The sequence below is a fragment of the Dromaius novaehollandiae genome, chromosome 22 (genome assembly GCF_036370855.1).
Source record: "Dromaius novaehollandiae isolate bDroNov1 chromosome 22, bDroNov1.hap1, whole genome shotgun sequence".
Classification (NCBI taxonomy): Eukaryota; Metazoa; Chordata; class Aves; order Casuariiformes; family Dromaiidae; genus Dromaius; species Dromaius novaehollandiae.
In genome coordinates, this window is record NC_088119.1 from 10,675,006 (window position 1) to 10,697,115 (window position 22,110).

The window sequence follows — 22,110 nt, forward strand, 5'->3', positions numbered from 1 at the left end:
TTTTATTTAACTAGTAAAAGAATCACAACATTAAGAAGAAGATGCTATAGAACACACAAACTGCAATTTTATAATGACAAAGCGTTTCTTCCACATAGATATTATTTTGGGAGATTTCTTCCTTCATTCTTTCCTGCTAGAGTAATTATCTATTACCCTAAGGTACTGTTTTGGATTACATTTACCTCTAGTATCTGAAATGCTACTGTCAAAGCATTTATGTGTAATTGTTTTCTGTGCTCTGTTATAGAGGTACATAGATGATTGATTGATATTGCTAAGCATCACTGTTTCTGTAAAGTTTAATCATTTTTAGAGAAAATGTATTTTTTGTAGTTTAGGCTTCTGCAAAGATCTTATTCTTCTGGCAGACGGACCCATCATCTTTTTTGTAATGATGGTGAAAAGAAAAATGGCAGCAAAAAATCTTGAATTCATTCCATTTTGCTGCCTTTTTGTGATTCTCAGACCCGTATGGTAGATTAAAATTCATTCGTAGTATATGTAAAAGCATTTGATCTTATAACACTTTCTGTGGAAAAGATGGCAAGGGAAATCAATCTTTTTAGAAGATTATTAAGGTCCTAGCTGGACTAATTGCACACAAAGGCTGGCACCAAGAGTTAGGCTAACTTTAGGGGGAGACTTACTTCCTTTGAGTCAGGTTAGGAGTTAACACAGTCGATGAATTCAACTAAGCCTAAGTATGGCTGTAGTCCTCAACAATTCCAAACAATTCAGCTGTGAACATAATGGAGATAAGTCAGTGATTACACCCAAAATAGTGATGTAATGATCATTGTTTTAAGATAAACATGTGAGGTATGATGCTGAGATAATACACTCCAAGAGAAACAGGTCTACGTGCTGATAAGCTGTCCTAAGTTGTGAATGGTACCCTGAGGTTACTGAGTTTACGTTTTCTTTTTCATGGTAGTTCTGTAGCAGGATTGATGGACATGACAGAGGAAGAAGATTTGGGAAGAAGTGGAAAGCAGTGTGTGACAGTGACGGGAATGGGCTCTCTAAGAAGTGGTACCGCGTTTTTTCTCTCCAGCTCTTGAAGGCTCAGCTCTCTCACAGGATCTTTGTACTTAGCACTGTTACTGGTTCTGAATGGTAGGGTCGGACTGACTGTATAAAACAGAAATACATCCTCCCGTAAGAAGCCTGAAGAAGGCTCTTTTTCTGTGTTTTTTCAGTTGAAAATTTTCAGTAGGACTGAATGCAGTGTTGGTGCACTTCATCTTTTCCTGATGCTGGGCCTGCGTCACTGCACTGGGCGGCATTTGAGCTCCTCCCTGTGGTTCTGTGTCAGCTCTACTCTGCTCTGCAGCCGTTCGTTTCTTTTTACCAGTCACATTTCCATTTAGTACCTCTTCCTTCTTACTCGCCATACACTTAATTGTATAGAAATGCTAACATTTTTAATTGTTTGGAGAAATTAATCAATGAAGGTATTATCCAGTAAGTACAAAGTATGACTGCTACAAAATATTCTGGTGACAGGTAACATTAACAGCTAAATTTGGGTATCAGCACTGTTGCTTGGTAGTAAGAAGAGCTTGAAGTACCAGACAAGAATGAAGACGTAATTTGAAAAAAAAAGAGATTATGTCAAGGCAAATGATATCTTCCTGTTCAGTTCATCAGACCAGTAGTTACTTCCAGATGGAGTTTTTTAGCCTGGCAGTTCAGTACGCTAATGTTCTGTGAAATACTGTATGAATGCGAAAATGAATCCTTTGTTTCACATGAAATCACTCAGTGCAAGTCAAAACTTGGTTTGAGGCTGACGGTTCACGAGAAAAGATATCCTCTGTCTTACTCCCTAATAGCTCCACTGAATGTCATGCAGTTATGAAAAACAGAATTGTATTTTTTCTAGCAAGTTACACAATGGCAGTCTGGCACACGAGGAGTGATCGTATCTCCTTTGGAGCTCAGCTTTGCCCCAGAACTGTGTCTTTGATACCAGTGGCAGATCAGTAGTTTGCCGTTAATTTCAGTGGAAAAGATGCCACCTCGTATTCAAGCATACGTGTTGAGGATCTGCGGAAAGACCAAAAAACTTGCCTGGAAACCAGACATGGCTCTTCTCTGTCAGGCTGGAGCTGTGGGGTTGGTTTTTAGTCAGTTATTTTGGCACAGAATGCAGAGCGAAGGTGATGATCGGGGTAGCAAAATGAAACGTCGTCAGCGGGTGGCACCCCGAGATGGCGGCTTCTTTCCTTTCTTTCACATACACTGCTTTCCGTGGGCTGGGGAGGTGCCGTGCGGGTCCAGCGAGGGAGCCGGGGAGCGCGTAGTCCCGGTGGGGAGGGAGGGCCTGGCTGTGCCGTGGCAGCTGAGCCAGCCTCGCCGTGCCGCGCGGGCGGCCGAGCCGCTGCAGCGAGGTCCTGCTTCTGCCAGGCTGCTTCTCGGGGCCGCGGTCTGAGAGCGAAGGACCCAACCTCGGCGAAGCGGCTTGCTCTTTGTACCGGCCGGCTCTTGAATTCTCGGTTCTAGCTCGGGAATTACTGCTGTTCTCTTCCCACTGTTTTGGTTTGGGGTTTGGGGCATCAAGGTAGGAAGGTGATAGAAAATTCCAGATGAAATGTTGTGCGTTTCAAACAAAGTGAGGTAGGTGGCAGCAATGATTTGACATTTGGGTCAGCAACTAAGGTCTGTTGCTTCCCAAGAGAACTTTTTAATGTATATGTCTGAAATCTGTTGGTTCAGTGCAGCTGTACGAATTCCCAGCGGTGCAGGTAAAACACAGTCACCAAGGTCAGGCTCTGGTTAGGGTGATGTGTCAACTGCGGCATTTTGTTCGTTTTCAGAAGCACCAAACTCATCGTAGGTGTTGAGGCTCTACCCGCCACGCAGTGTTGTTTGTGGCTGTAAGTTAAAGTCCAGAGCCTGGAGACTGTGTTTTAGCTGGGTAATCTCTGACTGGCAGGTCAGCAGCTCTTCTCCGCTCAAGGTCACTTCCTTACTCCATTTTTTCCATCTGACATATAAATAAAATAGGAGGAAAGAATTAAACAATGATAGCACTGGTTTGGCATTTAGGTTTTAATGGTAATTCCTTTTTTGGGAATTATGGTATGATCATACAGGTGCTACCTGGGATCAGGGTCCCGTCACCTTTCCGATAAGTATTCATGAAATTTCCATGATGAAGACGTTGACAGGAGTTAGTGCTGATGGAAGGTAAGTTTGCTTCACCAGAACAGTGAAGTTTATGGAGAGATTAGCAAAACAGCTTCTGCTTGCCTGAGACATTGTGATAAAGCCAAACAGGGAAAATGCAGCATGTGGCACACCTTGAAAGCAAAAGAGTTTGTGGATGAAGGTCAGCACTCTCAAGAGAACAGATGCGATTTTTAGCAGTGTAGAATTATCCCCTGCTCTCCGTCATGGCAGGCAGGGATACTCAAGACTGAAGTTGGATATGTTGGGGAGCAAGGAGGAGAAGGAGCCTGCTGCCAGGCCATAAGGGGTGTAGATCCGAGACCCGAGGGCAGTGGTGAGGAGGGGCAAAATCTGCGATTGCAGAGCAGGGCGGAGGGCTACCCGTCACTAGGTACTGCCTGTGCTTTCAGCAGTCACCTGGGCCAAGAGGGCCTGAATCTTCTCCCGCCAGCTCTGCTCTGTGTCATCATCTGTGCTAAAATCTCCCATTACTTTTCAAGATAAATTCTGAAATACTAATTTAAGTTGGGTGTTGTGTTTATATCTCTATTCTTGGAATTGTGACACAAATTCTTTAATAACTGAAAACTATCAGGATCTTGGTTTTGCACCTTATGTAAGAGGTGGATTTCAGTATTGAAGCAAGAGGAGACAGGGACGAAAGCAAGACCCTTTCTTTCACAGGTTCCAGAAAACTGTCACGGGCTGTTTCTGATCCAGTTTTGGTAAGACCTCTGCCTGTAGGGAAACTGCTCTGGTCTTTACACAGGAAAATCAAATTAACTGTGTGTTTAACAGCTAGTTTATGAAGCACGCGCAGCAAACGCCCAAATGAATAAATGTGACTGTTTTCAATGCCTGCGGAGATTTATTAAGAAATTGGCAAAGGAGCTTCCTTGCACCTGAGAAGCTGCCAGAGTTTGCAGGAACCAGATCCATAACGTCAGAGGCATTTGGAAAGCAGAAACATCGTCTGGAGTGCTCCGTTGCTAAAGCCACACAGGAAAACAGAACTTTGCTAAAGAGACTCCTGTAACATGCTTAAGCATACTGGTGGGACCAGTGTACTTCCACTTCCAGGTCATGAGGGGGTTTCATCGTCACACCTTGTTGTTTGTTTTGAATAGGAGGGCGATGCTGGACTTGTTCATGGGAAGAAATGACTCTTCCATCCTTCATGTCTTCTGTGCTGGTGCAGATTTCTGTGCTGCTCTGAGATGCTGGTGCACTCTGTCGCACGTGGGAAACGGGGAATTCTGCAGGGAGGAGGAAGTAAACATGCAAATACTTAATAGAAAATCAAATATAATTTAAAAAGATTGTGAAGGGAGCATCATTTCCACTGGAAATCACTTGTTGGTTCAATTCCTCCATCCGAAATGCAAATAAAAACAAAGAGAACAAAGAGAATGTGATTCCTCTGCTTTAGAGGAAAATCAGAACATGGATTCTGGATGCCAGTGGTAACTTGGACTGTGTGAGATAGGCACCTTTGTGCAGCACCAAGACTCGACCTCTTTACGGTTATTTTCCACCAAGGCTTCATATTGGCGTCTTATTTCAGTCAGCACCTTACTCCAGTCCCATGCTGGGGCAGCATCAACCTCTGCACTGAGCCTGGTGCCAAGCTGGGAACGGGGTGCGCTGGCTTCCTGCAGAAGCGGAGCAGATCGGATGCTCTCTTAAAATCGTAAATTGCTTTTGTGAACAGGATACGTTTACAGGAAACTGCTCTCTGTTCTTTCCAGTGTGAACACTCGTCCTACAGAACGTTTCCTAACAGGGATGGGTTAACGATCCTGCAGGCTCACCAGCGGCTAAGCTGTGGGGCTGGTGCTAGTGGTGCATCTTTATTTTTTCTAAAATGTCAGGAAATAGAATAGCTAAAAGTAGTGATGACCGTATTTGCGTATGCATTCAGAGAGCAGAAAGGGACTCTTAGTCCCTGCATGGGAATTAAACAGGTAGGCAATATTCCAGACAACTTCTGAAAAATCTGGGAGCAACGCTGCAATAGGGTCTAGTAAGAGAAATGGAAGGGGAGCGGAAGCGTGGGGAGAGCCGTTAGAAATTCCACAGGCGCAGAGGATGTAGTGGGAATGAGGACACAAAAGAGATGAGAATGACATGGCTTCGAAGAGGCTGGAAGGAGAATATAATTCCAGAAATGGTACCTTTTTTGTAGACACTATTCTGTGACTTGAAATAGTGCAGGGTGAGGGCTAACAACACATCTTCCAAACAGGTTATCCTAGCAAAATACAGCATCTATGTAAATGTTTTATATGCTTCTGAAGCTGGGGTTTACCAGCCTCTTAAGTTGTAGAGGCTTCTCTCTTCAATTACAGTGGTGTAGATTTACAAACTAACTGATTGCTGAGCAAGTGGCAGTGTCGCTAATATGAAAGCTGCAGTAGGGACGTGTGCTGGTGAGTTCCTTCCTTACACAGAGACCCAAACAGTCCCAGCAGACTGCGTGAGCCGTTCATTTCACCCGCCGTCGCCTCGCCCTGCCGCCGCGCTCGGGACCGGCGCGGGCACCGCGGGACAGCCGGCTCCTGCTCCCGGGATCTGCTCTGGGCTGCAGGAAGCCGTGCAGTAAGAGGTGCAGCAGAACGGGTGTATGTGGTCACGGGGATGGCAGTGCCATACGGACTATAAAAAACAACATAAAACCGAATGTATTTGCACAAGCAGGAGAGCAACTTTATTATGTTCTTTCGTAAGAGTGCCGTATAGCTACTGACGGGAAACAGGCTCTTCACCGCTGAGCTGTAGAGCCAAAGAATTACGTAAAAAGGGAGAGCAAATTTCAGCAAATTTAAGGAAAGACACCAAGCTGTTGCACATTATTGGATTAAATTCTTGTGATTTGGCGAAAGTAGAAGAATATTTCTGTTAGCATTAGCCAGTATGTATACTGAATGGTTTCCTTGTCACTTTACTCGAAGTTATTTCCCGAATTCCCTCTCAAGAGTGTACCGTTTTTATAAGGGGTACAGTACAGATGATCGCATGTACAAGAGGGCATTCAGTATTTCATTTTAGGGGAATTTCTTTTCGCGAGTAGAAACAACTTTTCCATCTACTGAATCTTCCACGCTGATGCGAACTCTTCCGCTGCTCAGATGTGCTGTGGTAGGAGAAAAAAAGGTAATTCAAGGAGGGAAAAAAATGCAGTGCTAACACCCTGAAGAGCTGGGGGGGCTTGGTTGGTTGTTTCCTGACAAGATTTTTTCCACATGTCAAAGAGAGTCTTGAAATAGGAGAATAAAAGATATAAAGGAGGAGTGCACAATTTCCTCATGAAAGTCTCACGTCAAAGTTAAATGTATCGTGTTTATGTTATATGACAATATAACAATATAACAGGAATTCAGGAATCTCTGGGAGATTTCTGTATTTTAGAACTATATTAGGAGTTCATGTAATCATTTTGGCAAGCTACTGGTTTCAATATTTTATAATATAAAATATTATATGTTCATCTCTAAATGGTAAAGAATGTGGCCATAGTGGAGAGACTGTGATCTATATGTGTGAGAAGAAATCCCAACCAAAAAAAGATAGGCTCATTTAATTCTATTTTGTCAATTTATTCCAGTCCCTCTTTACATCAAAATTTTTCTTACCATCCTTGGAGCTCCATCCCGACATCCTGCAGAAAACAAGAAATGTTTAATTAATGACTGCCACTGAACCTGTCCACTGAAACCACTGATCAGTGCTTTAGGAGAAATCGAGTGGGAATAACCGTGATTTCACACTGCTTTCAGTGGGTTCTTCATTAGATCTTCTGTTACTAATGTTATTGCTAAGGCCCTCTCATGTGCTTTGGAGGAGCTGGCCACTCCTCTATACTCGATAGGAAATATAAACATCACTCAGGCCAGTTCTTGTTCTTGCTATGTCTACATGGACCTTTCCTCTTGATCTGGAGGTTTAGCTTGAGTAATAGCTTCTCTCGGGATTTTACTGGGCATCTGTTTTGCCAGTGCACAGAGGGCTGTGTGTGCAATCAATGTAATTTAATAATCTGGAGTCAGTTTAGCAACCTCAAATTACTGCTTTACAATATGTCACGTTATTAACCGTATCTAATCTGCATAGCATTTGTATATAGTAACATACTGAGAGTCCTGGCCCTCCAGCAACTGGCGGTACGTGGCGATCTCCTGCTCCAGGCGGCTTTTGATGTCCATGAGCATCCGGTACTCCTGGTTCTGACGCTCCATGTCGCATCGGAGTTCACTCAGCTGCTCCTCAACGTTGGTGATGAGGGTCTGAATCTGTGCTAGTTGTGCGCAGTATCGTGCTTCGGTATCTCGCAAGTTGGCTTCCAGTCCAGCTTTCTAAAGCAGAGCAATATTAGACTAGGTTATCACGCAGATTTGTCCCATAGAGAGACAGTTTAAGGGAAGGGAAGACAGAAAGGGAGGAAGGAGAGAGTGTGCTAGTTGTAACTTGTGATGTGCCTGCAGCAGCTCCATACCATGCTGAGCTGGGACTGGAGCTCTATCTCCAGGCCCTGGAACGTGCGTCTCAGCTCTGTGATCTCCGATTTGCTGGTCTGTATCTGTTGTGTATGTGTGGCTACTTCACGGTTCAGCTCATCAGTCTGAAAGAAAAAAAATACTGTGAAAATCAAATACAAATTGCATCCAAATTAAAAAATTAATTCTTTTGAGAAAGAGAAGGCCCATCCCATCTTCCCCCAAATATTGCGTGGAGTCTCTTGTTACTCTTCAGCGTTTTGTGTATTATCCTCCTGACTTTATTGTTTCAGTTTGCCTGGGAAGAAGCAAGTGCTATTGCTGAGTACTTCTGGAATGATGCTTGTGATGCTAGTGCCAAAAAGCAGCTTAATGGTGTTTAACAGTGAAGAGATGAGACCTTTGAGAGCTTGGTATGCTTCTCAGTATGCTTCCCTGCTTGTTGAATGCAGAGACTCTGATCAGCAAACCTGGGGTAGTAATAATGAGGCAGTGCATCAGCTGAGTAACTATACCTGGGTGAAGAACCAGGCCTCAGCATCCTTACGATTCTTCTCCGCCAGAGCTTCGTACTGTTCCCTCATCTCCGACAGTATCCTGGTCAGGTCGATTCCAGGAGCAGCATCCATTTCTACATTGACTGTTCCGCTTAGCTGATTTTTAAATTCTTTCATTTCCTGCATGGGCACAAGGCAGAGGACACACGAAAGATTATGCTCTGTATTCTCATATACTTTCTGCCATCAGGAACCCACGCAGTGGTATGTGGTACTTCAGTTATCAAGTACTGAAGGTAGGACACACAGAGAAACATTTACCTATTTCTCTCTCTCATCACAAATACTTCTATTCTCTGTCTCTGTATATACACACATGCATAAACACACACGTGTGTGCATGTGTGTATGTATATATATGCACATATACATGCGCACATATACATATATATACACAGGTATGTTCCTTTTACACAGCTTTGTTATCTCAGTGGCCTGTCACGTGCTTATGCATGTAAAACTGAAAACTCATAGTTCTGAATAGTTTGGAATTAGGGAAGTGCTTTATAGGACACAGCTTGGATTCTTTGGAGATCACAATTTTGTTCTTAATCATTTAGCTGTAAAACTGTCATTCTGTTTTGTTTTTCCCCCGAACTGGGAGGGATAAATTCTACATGGAAGTAATTTTCTCTCTTGACTGTTAAGAGCTCTCACCTCCTCGTGGTTCTTCTTGAGGTAGGCCAGCTCCTCCTTCAGGTTCTCGATCTGCATCTCCAGGTCAGCTCTGGACAGGGTCAGCTCATCCAGGACCCTGCGCAGGCCGTTGATGTCGGACTCCACGCTCTGGCGCAGGAACAGCTCATTCTCGTATCTGCAGTTTTAAAAAGAAACAAACGTTGCAACATACAAGAGTTGGTATTCAGTGGAGCTGTAAAATCTGTCCAGAATTTTGAAATGTATCCTTCAGTGACTGACGACTTTTTCTAGCTAGGAAGTAATATTAAATTTCAGAAAACAGAGAGAATGAGGGAGAATACCAATGTGCTCCAGCTAAACTTACTTCAGTCTGAAGTCATCTGCAGCCAGCTTGGCGTTGTCAATCTCCAAAATGATTCTGGAATTGTCAATAGTAGCTGCAAGGATCTGGCAGATGGAGATACAGAAAAGGATCCCTGTGAATGATGGTGAAATACCCCTGTTCCTGAGCACCCAGTAGGTAGTTACTGAAGCTGTAAACCATTGAACAAGGCAGAAAAAATGAACCTCTGTTGAGATTTCTTTAGTTAAATATGCTTTTTGCATTGCAATAACCATTTCATTATATTATATTGCCTTTTGGTCACAGCGTAATTCTTATGGCTTTTATATGGGAAAACCAAAGAAGCTAAACTCATTCCCACACTCCAGATGCAAACCAGGTATCTGAGACACCTTTACTGCAGCCCAAGAAAGGGCAGGCCTGTCTGTGTGGAATTAAATACATTGTGTGTAACTTTTAAATATGCTTTCTTTACCACTTCGTAAGTACTAAGTGGATCAGTGAGAAGATAAGCAGTATGTGCAGTTCACAGTTAACATAACTGTAAAATACGTTTACGCAACACCTGATCTTATCTTTGCCCTGGAGAATAATTTTTCCAGACTAGGAGATCTACATATCATATTTTTACTATTTGATTACTCTATAACTATATTGATCATTCTAAACCCACTTTGCCATGTTTTGCTAACTTTTAGTGCAATCATTTTAATTTCAGCAAACTTCACCTTTTCAGGATGACACATTTGCTTTTTAAATTAAGAAAAAAATACTCTTTTCTGCTGGAAAGCTCATAACTACAATATATTTGGGTTTGGGGAATCATTTTTTTATTTGTAGTTATTTTAATTGGTTTGAAAGCGCTGGAATGCGCAGTTTAGCAGTTCTGGTGTGTTCCTATAGCTCCCTCTACGTCTGAACGGCATACCTTGTCTCGGAGATCTTCAATTATCTTGTAATAGTGGCTGTAGTCTCGCTCTGGGCTGGTGGGAGCTTGCTTCTGATACCAGTCTCGGATTTTGACCTCCAGATCAGCGTTTGCCTCCTCCAGCGCTCGTACCTTGTCCAGGTACGCGGCCAGGCGGTCGTTCAGATTCTGCATAGTTATCTTCTCGTTTCCAGAGAGAAGGCCATCGCCACCCCCAAAGTCAAGACCTCCACCAAAGCCGGCCCCTCCACCAAAGCCGGCCCCTCCACCAAAGCCGCAGCTTGCACCCCAGCCAAAGCCACTTTGCAAGGCACCGCTTCCTCCGTAGCCTCCCCCATAGCCACTACCAAAACCAGAACTCAAGCCACCACCATATCCGCTCCCTACGGAGGAGACATACCGAGCCGAAGAGACAGAGACCCCCCTGCCACCAGATCCTCCGTGTATGCTTGGAGCCCTGTAGGATCCTCCCGAGCGGACCGAGGAGAGGCGAGAGCAGCTGCTGCCACCACCCCCAAAGCCACCGCCGTAGGTAGAGGAAGAGCTCTGCCTGAAGGACGTGGTCATGGCAGCGCGCGGAGGGACCCACTGCCAGTCACTGAGCTCGGTCTGGAGGGAGGGCGCGATGCAGCCGCTGCCCTGGTGCGGGGTTTATACCCCCGGCAGGCAGGGTGTCAGCCCCCGCAGCCCCCCCGCGGAGACTCCCCTCCCTAGGGGCGAGGCTCCCTGCGATGACATTCCTGACAGCCCCAGCTGGCTGCACTTCCCGGGGGCTAGGGCTTGTTTCTTTTTCTTTTAACTGAACAAAAGGGATGATTCAGGTTACTGTTTTTTCTTTAGGCTATACTTCTGAAACTTGCAGTTTGCCTCTCGCAGCCAGGACTGCAAAAACAGAGCGCGTTCAGCCACACCCACTTGGCCCTTTACAGCACTTGCCGTGCCTAAAAACGAAGTTTGTTTTAAGCAAAATTCCATTTTCATTGAAAAATGTATTGTCATCACTTCATCCCACCACTCCTCCTTCATTTTTACCCATATTCTTCCCGTTAAAAATTTGGAATTGAATTTGTCCTGTTCTTATTGCTGTTCTTTGCTCAGAATTAATTTTTAGATTTTGGAATCTGAATTTTTAGTAAAAAAATTGCATAAGCATATCATTGCTTGCGGGATAATGAACATCCATCAGTGTACAAGGAATATAAGATTGAAATAATTCAATTGAAAGAATAAATGTCAGACTAAGTTCCCATTGCTTTTGGGAAACCTAAACGAACTGAGTTTAAGATGAAACTGTTCAGATAGCAACTGATGTGTATAATGCCAATACGCACTAGGAGATGGAGCAAATCTTGAAAATAAGGTTTAAGACTCACTTGTGAAAGTGATGTTAATCCTTCATTTAAACTGGGAGTTAGAAATATTGGTCTGCTTCAATGCTAATAATTTTCTAGCGAAATTCAGAAGTCAGTAATTCACAATTCTGTGAGTTAACATGCTTTATTACTGCACGATTATGGGAAACCAGATTTTGGAGGTTTGTGCAGAACGATTCGCTGTTGGCTGGCGCTGCCGGTGCGCCCGTGGGCAGCGTGTCCGGGCGGGCAGCGCGGCGCTGGGGGGTTGCGAGGCGGGAGCCCCGTTCCTGCACAGCGAGGTGACGTCCCTTGGGCTGCGGCTGCCAAGCAGGGCTGCGGTGGCACAGTCCCGTTCTCAGCGCCGTGAGGAAACGGGGGGCTGGGAGAGGTGGGACAGAAGCAGGGCAAAGCAGAGATGGGCAGAACGTTTTCTGGCCTTGAGCTCAGGAGCACCAAACTTGTTTTAAAATAAAACTTTGAAATAAAGAAAAAAAGAGTATATGTTTGCTAACAAAGTAAAGGGTTTTTTCACAGTTCTTGACATACTGATAGAAAATTAGAATACAGGATGGGTGGTTTGAGGTAAACTGAGGCTTGTATCAGTTGCAGCAATAAGCCGAGGGGTTTTCTGCGGTTTACAGCTGACACTTTAACGCAATCTCAGGGAGATACCCAGCCTTTCTGCCGGGAGGAGACAGGAGTGTGTGCGCTGGGAGAAGAGATATATCACAAATCTAGCTGTGATATGCGGCTTAAAAACCCGCTTCTGAAAATATCTGCTTGCTCTTCAGCTATTTAGAAAAGACAGGATATTTCCAAGTTGTGGAAACATGTTTCAAACTGAACCTGGCCCTTTGCCATAGCAGTTCAGTTTTGCCATGGGGCAGATTAATATTTCTGAGTCTCTTGCCAAATCTGTATATCTCCAGAAATTCGTATCTCAGGAAACAAGTTTGGACAAACTCTCCTAAAGATAAAAAAAGTTTCTTCAAGCCCGTGTAATGTAAACATGCTGAAGTGTGCATGCTGCTCGGCTCTCTTTCCCTCCAGATGGTCCCATAATAAGCCAGATCAAATGCCATGTTAAAAAAATCCAGCAAAACCACTTCTGGAGAACATCATAAACTTTAACAAGGCACGTTGGGGATTTTTCATTCCGTCTTACTTCATTTAGTCTGCATAGCTTCTTTGAAAACCTGTTGGCAGAATGCACTTCCCTGCTTGTTGAAGTGCCTGTGCTGCAATCTAGATTGTTATCAGGGGAACGCGCCAGGGAGCGGATACAAAGCTGGTTTTTTTTTCTTTTTTCTGTAGAATATTTACTGTTGGGAGAAAATAAAAATAAATCAAAAAGCCAATATGGATTATAGTCCTGTAGCATAACTCAGAAAACCACAGTGGTGGGGAGTCTGCGGCTTTTTCAGCTTTCTCTAAAGCGTCAAGCTCGGATCCCAAGACTGGGTTCCCCGCGGCCAGGAGCCTGGAAGTGCAGCGTGTCGTGCCCGCCGGCCTGAGCCTCATCCCTGCCTTCATCATCCTCTTCTCTATTTGTTCTTCCATATTAAGCTGCCAGCTCTAAATAGTTCCGAGTATTTTCCCATATGTTGTCAGTAGTATCTTCAAACCAAAGCAGGGTCCAAGTAAAAGTTCCTCAAAGAAACGCTGTGAAGGTTAGAGGTAATCGGATATGTATTACTCATTTGCAGCTTGCGTCCGTTGCTGTACTTCAGAGATACTTTCCTGATCAGAAAAAGTGTAATTTTGGGGAGTTTTCTTATAAACGTTTCTCCTGAACATTTTCTTCTAGTAAAAGAAAAATTATAAATTAGTCTACGTTGCTACACTGACTGCCGAAAAATGCTTTGTGTATTTAGAGAATTCAGTCACCTTATGTTATTTATTTATATACAACTTACTGTTTTATCACTGTCTCCAGGTTGAGCACTTCCATATCAGAACCCACATGAATGATATCATTTGATAATAAATCAAAATGTTTTCGTGAATCTAATTTCATAATTGAATTTGAACAAATACTTTATGAAAATCATCTGTGTTTAGCTCAGTTCTAGGTCTAGTTACAATTCTGCTTACAGGCACATCAGGCGTATTTTTCTTTTTGGTAATTATTTCTCCATTTTAGCCATGTTCTATCATTTAAAGTCATTTACATTTCCCTAAATTCGTGAGGTCTGGAATGCTTCAGGGTTCATAACCTCTTACGGTTTTAGATGAACTTCCCCAAGTTCTTTTTCCCTTTTCTTTACTCGGTGCTATCTCCGTATCAGTGGAGGTTTGGATCGTTCTGTGCATTGTTCACTTAGCTCTTTTCTGCAGCTGGAGCGTGAAATGAACTGTAGAGTTTTCTGCTCATAGTCTGTGCAAGGAAACTGAAACTTATCACCTGCCAAAGTAGAAAAATGCTATTTCAAGCTTATGCCTGTGTAGTGTTTGCACTGTGCTCACACTGACGTTTCTGATCTAACGTCCTGACACACTGAGCTTGCGTTTGTGGTGCATGAGCTCCTTGGCTTGTCCTGCTTCCACAGAGGCTTCTGAGGAGACATTTTCTGACATGTCTGCGCTGCGCAAACCCTTACTGCTTCTGTTCCTGGATTAGTGAAGTTGACACGCTGCAGCCTCTCCTTCCCTGAAGACAAAGAGTTTCATTCAAGAAGCAGCTTGTTTATCATCTCCATCTTTTGCTGATAAAACTGTCACTCCGACATTGCATACCTTTAGAAAATCCTTTTTTTCTGAACCAAGCTCTAAATTATATTCTCTGGGTGATTTTATGTTAAATGTTTCTGCAGAAAGCCTTCATTGCCCTACAGGTTTTGGACAAAATCATTAAAATTTTAAACTAAGATTCGAATTAGGATATCAAAACAGAAATGATAGCATTTTCAAGATTGTTTCCAATCATCTCTGAAGCCTCAAGTTACTTTAACAGAATTTATGAATTCATTAAATTCTTGGCACTTTTAAGCTCTTAAATGCTTTAAGCTTTTAAGCTTTTAAACTTGTTTTTTCTAAACACACATTTAATTTAGTCTTTGAAATTTAAAAAGCAAAAATAATTTTTTGGTTGGAACATCCATCTCCTAAGTGTCCTTATACCTTGTAGTTTGCATTCTTGGAGAATGAGAGCTTGTTCTCAGACTCTTTAACATTTGCAGCCAGATAACATGCAAAATCTGGACCAGTAATCACATGTTTTGACTGGTTTTGTGACAAGAGTTTACTGCCAGGGAATGGGCTTTTGTCAAGATTATAAAACAGATCTGGAGTTGTTTGTTGTTTGATCTGAAACAACAGGGATTCCAGGCCTAACTGCTGGAGGGAATAAATTGGGTATGAGACGCTTATTAGTGTGTCAGCAGTATTGAGCATTTAGTGAACAAGAGCTCTCTTCTCCCTGATCTTCCAAAGCAGATACCGTGTGCAGGGGTGTATTTCTGATGAACCACTTCCATCTCACTTTCCTGCCACTGCTCGCTTTTGATCCTGTACCTGGTTCCGCCAAAGCACCTTAGTCCAGCTCTTCTTCCCATCTTAGACTCTGTGTTGGTTCAAACTTCGAAACTTTTCATGACTGTTTTTTTCTGTCATGGTTTTTCAGTGATGCCGCTGTCTAATGTTGCCTTGCCAGATTCCCAGAGGCTGAGCTGGGATTGTCTGTGTCAAGACTTGAAAACTGGTGTTGACAGGTCCCCTGAGTCACGGCTGAGCCGACGGCGGGCACCAGCGTGATGCCCACCCCTGCGATTGAGAAGCATTGCTCAACCGTGGTGGAGGCGGTCCAGAGCTTTGGGATGGTCCTCGCTATGCAAATATTCCTTCAAGCTGTAAGCTAGTTATGAACAAGAGCGAAATAATTCATTTAGGGGAGAAGTGATGAAGGGCTTGACGGTGTCTGCCTGAAGCCCAGGCTGCAAGGGGATCCCCGCTGCGAGGGCGCGGGATCGGGGTGCTTGCAGTCAGGGCGTACTGTCAGTTTGGTTCTGCCCTCGGGTGACTAGTTAACTGTGTGTCTCTTACAGTGCTTGGCAGTGGGAATGTGGTGCTTGAGCTACAGCCCTGATGAGTTTTTAGCACAGACCCTGCAAGGTTTCCATTTTTAGGTTTTACCTAACTGTATGAACTGAGGATTTTATTTTTATTTGAAGATCAATGTATCAGAATAGAAAGTGAACGAAGAAATCTCACGCTAGTTTCTCTCTCCAATTTGTTTCCATCGGAACATCGTCAAACCGTTTTAACAGCTTTGTATTTTACCCTGACAGAATGTCTCCCAGCCCTTCCTTCTTGCCAAAGCCCCGTAACATCCCACGGTTACTGCTCCTCAGAGCCCTGCACCATCGCGGTTCGTAGCGCAGGTCACCCCTGGACCCCCCGCGCTGAGGACCAGAGCTGCGGTTGCCTCTGCCTTCGGAGCTCCTGCCAGCAGCAGAGGTTAGACACGGCGAGGGGAGACGGCGCTGACGCCACCCGCGTGACTCCGCGAGCAGTGGCCTGTCGGGGAGCTTGGCTAGCTGTTTGCTTTTTCTGATTGAAGCCAAATCGCAGTAACGATATCAGAATAAACAGAAAGAAGTTACGCTTGCAAGAAACAGATCATTTTTATTAGAGTAGATACAGCAATGCAGTACATGGAAGAACTAGAAATGACTGAAAACCTAACCTAATTCCAAGCTTAATCAGCACTAAATGGACCAATCTGCCTAAACTGGGTGTAGTCAGGATGTTTCTGTGCTTTAACAAGCTCATTTCCACCAGTTTATAGTGATTCCTCTCCATTTTGATTCCTAAGTGTTGGCACTTTTTTTCGATTTTTAAGGTGACCTTTTGAAGACTTTCAGTACTTTTTTCCGTCTGCCAGCTTGTCTCCTTTGTCTGCAATAGTCCAGAAAGAGAGAACAGTTACCGAAGCGTAACGCACGTGAGAACGCTCTCTGCCCTGGACGCGGAGCTCATGTTCTGCCTCCTCTCTCACTCGCTTCTCCCAGAAGTTTCCCCCTTCATAGCATTGATTTGAATCATACATCACTTTTACTGTATGGTTGACATTTAAAAGCTGAAGAAATATTTTACTTGCATGTTCGTACAATACCCCTGAGCTGGCCAAGCTCAAATTTCTTGTATCCTTCCATCTGGGGGAATGAGTATTCATTTTGTGATGTACTTAGCCTTTACCGTAGCATAGTCTGAGATTTTTTTCTGATGTCTAGCATCTTTTAATGACTACAATTTGTTAAATTCTAGCCAGAGTCATAGCCTTTACTGCAGCATAGTCTGAGATTTTTTTCTGATGTCTAGCATCTTTTAATGACTACAATTTGTTAAATTCTAGCCAGAGTCATCATTTGTTACTACTTAGATTTTTTCTGAGTCAGTGCAGCAGCTAGTCTCTAGAATTGACACAGCTGCCATAATGAAGGTATTTTTCTTTTTAGAAAATAAAACTTCTTTGACTCTTTAGAGTTTCCCTAAAGAGAAAGAGTCCTTACCAGCAGCTGCAGGGAGGGAGCCAAAGAGCCTGGAAAACAAAGAGATAATAGATGAAAGGAGGGGTAACACGTCAGATGCTGGGTATATGAAGGATCTAGGACCACAGTATCTCTATCGGGTACATTTTATGCGTCGTCAGACAAGAGGTGTTCATCACCTTGCCACCCCTTTCAGCTCCGGAGAGAGAATTGTTGACGGAAAATTTTTTTTAACAACCGAAGTGGGAAAAGACAATTCTTGAAAACAGGGAATAAAGGAAATCAAAACCTTTCAACTCCTACCTCATTTCTTGTTCTAGGCTGTGAAATATTTTCCCCCTTGAGGCTATATGTGAAATGACAGAGCGCTGAGCGCACTTAAATGGCTGTCGGAAATTAGCTAAGCCGCTCTGCATTCAGCTCTCTTCAGGATATTATTTCTACGGTGAATCCCATGAGGAAGAACTGTTTACCCGCAACAGGAAGTTTGTGGGATTTGGTATTAAGCCATACAGTTTTTAAAGCGTCACTAGCTGCGTTAGGTTCCCTAAATGCTGGGCATGCGATTAGTTACCGCTTTAACTGTCCTTTGCGTTTGGTCTCTCGCGCTGTTTGTCAGGTGTCCTTTGGTCGGGGAGCTCTTTGCGGTACCCACCTAGCGTGAGTGGAAACTGTGACACTTCTAGCTCTAGCACGGTCCAGAAAAATCAGTTTGTTGAACATTTTAGAATACCCAGGGGTATTCGAAGTCGGGTTTATTGCGGTGCTGCGACACAGTTACCTAACGAGTACCATGGCACGGCCCAACCTTGTGAGCCTGAGCGCAGCGGCCTTCCCCAGGGAGCCCAGTTACTCACTGGCTCTCCTGGCCCTCCAGGAGCTGGCGGTACGTGGCGATCTCCTGCTCCAGGCGGGTCTTGATGTCCATGAGGGCCTTGTACTCGCCGTTCTGGCGCTCCATGTCGGCTCGCAGGTCAGCCAGCTGGGCCTCCATGCCGCCGATCAGGGCCTGGATCTGCGCCAGCTGGGCGCCGTAGCGGCCTTCCGTGTCGGCCAGGCTGGTCTCCAGCGCCGCTTTCTGCGGACACAGGGGCGGGGGGGAACAACGGGGAGGTTGCTGCAGCCGCAGGGCTGCTCGTGGGGAGCGGGGCGTGGGCACGTCTCAGCGCGCGTGTCTGTGCAGCGCGTCGGGACGCACCATGCTGAGCTGGGACTGAAGCTCTATGTCCAGCCCTTGGAGGGTGCGTCTCAAGTCCGTGACCTCAGACTTGCTGCTCTGCAGTTGCTCGGTGTTCACAGCTACTTCACGGTTCAGCTCTTCACTCTGAAACAGGGGAAACGTTACATGAGAAACGCGAGGCCTCTTACTAGAGGTCATGAGGCTTTCGCAGCACTTTTCTGCACTTTTCAAAAATTACTTTCTTTCTTTTGTGGATCTTTTGGTCAATACATTGTAAATGTGTGGAGTGTTTTGTACCTTGCTGTGGAACCAGGCCTCGGCATCCTTCCTGTTCTTTTCAGCCATGTGCTCGTACTGGTCTCTCATATCAGCCAGGATCTTGGAGAGGTCGGTGCCTGGAGCAGAGTCCACCTCGACACTCACTTGGCCGGCTACCTGCCCTCCCAGGGCACTCATTTCCTGTGTCAGCGTGGCAGAGGAGGACAAAAGAGGGCACAGTCATAAGCTGAAAACATTTTGCACCTTCCTTCCTTTCTTTAAGGTCTGATGCCTGACTGCCTATCCTTAAATACTTGCAGAGGGTGTCTGTAGTTACTTAGTCTACACAGAAGTCTTGTGTTCACTGCCGCAGAGCCCAAGGCAGTCTTGGAGGCTCCACGTTCACACGTGGTGTGTTTCTAATGTCCTTTTCGGATGTGTGTCTTGGGTTTTTTTTACCTCCTCATGGTTCTTCTTTAGGTAGGCCAGCTCCTCCTTTAAGTTTTCGATCTGCAGCTCCAAGTCTGCTCTGGACAGGGTCAGCTCATCCAGGACTTTGCGCAGGCCGTTGATGTCAGCCTCCACGCTCATGCGAAGAGCTTGCTCTGTTTCGAACCTTAAAAAGACCAAAGCAAAGCAAAACTGCTGAGGTTGGCTGATAAAGCCAGTGCACTGAGAAGCACATTATGTGCTGTAAATGTATCCAGCTTTGTAGGACTGAAAACCTAACATTTAGCAAATGTTGTTCAGTATTAAACTGTTCTCCGCATGTATTACATGATATAAAATCGTCTGTAGTGTAGATGAGGCTTTCAGCAAATGCCTAAAGGGTTGAATTGCAATGACAGGATCAAACTACTGTTAATACACAGACTTTTATTGATATTCCTGTGGCTCAACAAGGGTACTCACCTGCATAAGAGACCTTTTTCCTTTCAGAAAATACTCACTTGGTTTTAAAGTCATCAGCAGCCAGCCTGGCGTTATCAATCTGCAAGACAATCTTGGAGTTGTCGATAGTGGCAGCAAGGATCTGCGGACAAAGAGAGCGATTCACTGCTGAAGCTGAAACAGTTCTGTTACCTTCTTCCTTGATACTGGAGATAAAACAGTGAAGATCCTGTTTCATCTGTAGCTACACCAAATAAAAGTGTACTGTATTTGTTCTCAGTAGCAAAGTAACAGTGAAGTATAACAAATATATAGCACAGATTTATCGCAGTGCTCTTTGCCATGATTGTCATTTATGGATAGGTTCCCTTATTTTTTGTCTGGCCTGTGGAGTGGCCTGTCGGCATATGAAGCCACCACGGTGAGATGAAGGTGCCTGTTCTGCTAGAGGGAGTGGACTTTGGTGAGCCGGTGGGTAGGGGATGCTCTAGGACGGCAGCAGGAAGGCTGTTTCCTGGTAGGATGCAGAGGAAGCAAAGCAGAGCCTTCTTGGCAGAGCTTGTCCTCACTACGCAGTTTCTTGTTAGCAGTGGTGAGCGATTGCAAGGACTGCATCATTTTTAAATAAATGAAATGTTTGTGTATCATAAACAATATACATTCATATTGCATTCCTGTAGTCCTTGAATATATTTTTATTTCCTAGACTAACCACTGTTCAGTGTTCAGTGGCTCTTCTAATGCACAGCCGTAAAAAAAAAATTTATTTACTGAAGTGTAATCCTGGTTTATTTTTATCTAGAAAACCTGTCTTCATCACTAACTTTCAAAAATCAAAAGGTCATCTAGAAAAGCAGCTGGAACAACATCTTCTCTCCCTTAACTAAGGGGAATAAAAGACGAGCGGGAAAAGGATACTAAAATGAGAAAATCTAATTCCCAGTTCTGCTTTTTTCCTGGAACTCCGTTCTGAAACCAGTACAGTGCGTGAATGGGTTAAGCGAGAGGAAAGTAAACTCTGTGGGAGTGGTCATGAACTCCCAGCTGAACCTTAAGTTTTCTGTCCTTTATTTACATAGTTTAGTCAGTTACTGTGTGTTTTGCAGGGTGTGTATCCTCTTAACCTGTTACCGCCTACTCTCGGGCCACTGGGGCATCCTAGAGCCTGCGTTTATGTGTGAGACTGACTGCTTCATGTCTGCTGCTTTCTTTATCCATAAACCAAATGTTTCAGTGCACTTATTTCCATTCCTAACTCAAGGAAATGAATTCTGCCAGACAGATGTATTGATGGTGATGAAATCCTGAAATGCTCTCTTCACATTTACAAAATTGGATTGGACCAGTTTTTACTTTTACTGTTAAAGCAGTGTGCGTGTGCCTGTCCAAAGTCTTGCATGCTATGGGGCGGGTAAGAAATTGCAGAGACAGGCAGGTTGCTCTTATAGTTTGGTCTGATTTAAAAGGCTTGCTTTATATATATATATATATATATATACATGTACATACATACATATATATACATACACACACACACACACCAGTTAATGCAAAAAATGAGTACTTTCCAGTAAGTACTATCTGCTGAAGCTACTGAAATATAGAAACAGTTCTACACAAAACTCTGCAAAATTAAGTGGATGCTGTTAGAGAATTTACTGCTGTTTGCTGGAGCACTATTTAGATCTACCTCTGTCTGCAGGGTCCTCAAATCCACTCATCATTGGCTGTTAAAAGCAAGTATTATCAGGGAACTAAGCACTGAGGCATCTCAAGCTGACTGCTGTATACATTTTCTTATCTGACATTTTAAAAAGGAGGTAATTCCACAGTGAACATGCTCTTTATCCATCCCTGCTGACTCATTATGAATTCGTTTCATCTTCCTATCCTTTTCATAATCCGCAATCCCTCCTGGCTGTTTCTCTAGCAAAGATTTTCTCTAAGTGTTTGTGTGAACTAAGCTGCTTTTTAATAAATGTCAACACCTACCTTTTCTCGAAGGTCTTCGATAGTCTTATAATAAGGACTGTAGTCCCGAGCAGGCCCTGGTCCTTGCTTCTGGTACCAGTCTCGGATTTTAATTTCAAGATCAGAATTTGCCTCTTCCAGTGCACGCACTTTGTCCAAGTAAGATGCTAGGCGGTCATTCAGATTTTGCATAGTTGTCTTCTCATTTCCTGAAAGGAGGCCGTCACCACTGCCCAGACCACCGTACCCACCACCAAAGCCACCACTGAAGCTGCTGCTAAAACTGCCACCATATCCACCACCCACGCCACTTCCTAGGCCAGAAGAGACAAATCTAGCAGAAGAGACCGAGACACCCCTGCCACCAGATCCACCGTGGATACTCGGGGCCCTGAAGGAACCCCCACCAAGACGGGCTGAGGAGCCACCAAGTCCTCCTGACACAGAAGAGGTAGTTTGCCTGAAGCTGTAACTGGCCATGGCAAGAAATATCAAGGACCTGACCCAAATCAGAGTTTGCAATCCTGGAGCAGGAGTGTGTGTTCCTCTCCCCCACCCCACTTCTTTTATGCCTGCGAGGATGGGAGTTGTCTCGGAGTGTGTTATCTGACCCTGTGGAATTTATCAGCCCTAAGCCTTCTGCCAACACCGAAATCCCTCCCACTGGTCCGGGCGGACAAGGGGGCTGCGTTTCTTTTCCAAATACCGTGTTACATGGGACCTGATTCCCTCCCCCAGCCATTTCCTCTTGCAGCAAAAGGGGGGCTCGGGGAGCCGTCTCCCTGCCGGGGCAGCACTCGTAAATCCAGCAGGACGGTTCACCTGGGCG

The 22,110-nt window shown here is 44.4% G+C and overlaps 2 protein-coding genes across 2 annotated transcripts; both read right to left on the bottom strand.

Annotated features, from left to right (window-relative positions):
• Positions 1–5,857: 5,857 nt before the first annotated feature.
• LOC112993021 (keratin, type I cytoskeletal 15-like) lies at positions 5,858–10,756 on the bottom strand. The gene is made up of 8 exons (XM_026116315.2): positions 10,138–10,756; positions 9,231–9,313; positions 8,885–9,041; positions 8,186–8,347; positions 7,670–7,795; positions 7,309–7,529; positions 6,810–6,835; positions 5,858–6,310 (listed from the first exon to the last, which is right to left on the bottom strand). Exons 1-8 carry the CDS (start codon positions 10,702–10,704, stop codon positions 6,222–6,224), a joined length of 1,431 nt encoding a protein of 476 aa, XP_025972100.1. The 5' UTR covers positions 10,705–10,756; the 3' UTR covers positions 5,858–6,221.
• A 5,333-nt stretch (positions 10,757–16,089) lies between these two features.
• LOC112993032 (keratin, type I cytoskeletal 19) lies at positions 16,090–21,839 on the bottom strand. The gene is made up of 8 exons (XM_026116331.2): positions 21,303–21,839; positions 19,370–19,452; positions 18,879–19,035; positions 18,459–18,620; positions 18,180–18,305; positions 17,839–18,059; positions 17,003–17,031; positions 16,090–16,388 (listed from the first exon to the last, which is right to left on the bottom strand). The coding sequence occupies exons 1-8, from the start codon at positions 21,759–21,761 to the stop codon at positions 16,351–16,353; spliced, it is 1,275 nt and encodes a 424-aa protein (XP_025972116.1). The 5' UTR covers positions 21,762–21,839; the 3' UTR covers positions 16,090–16,350.
• Positions 21,840–22,110: the final 271 nt, after the last annotated feature.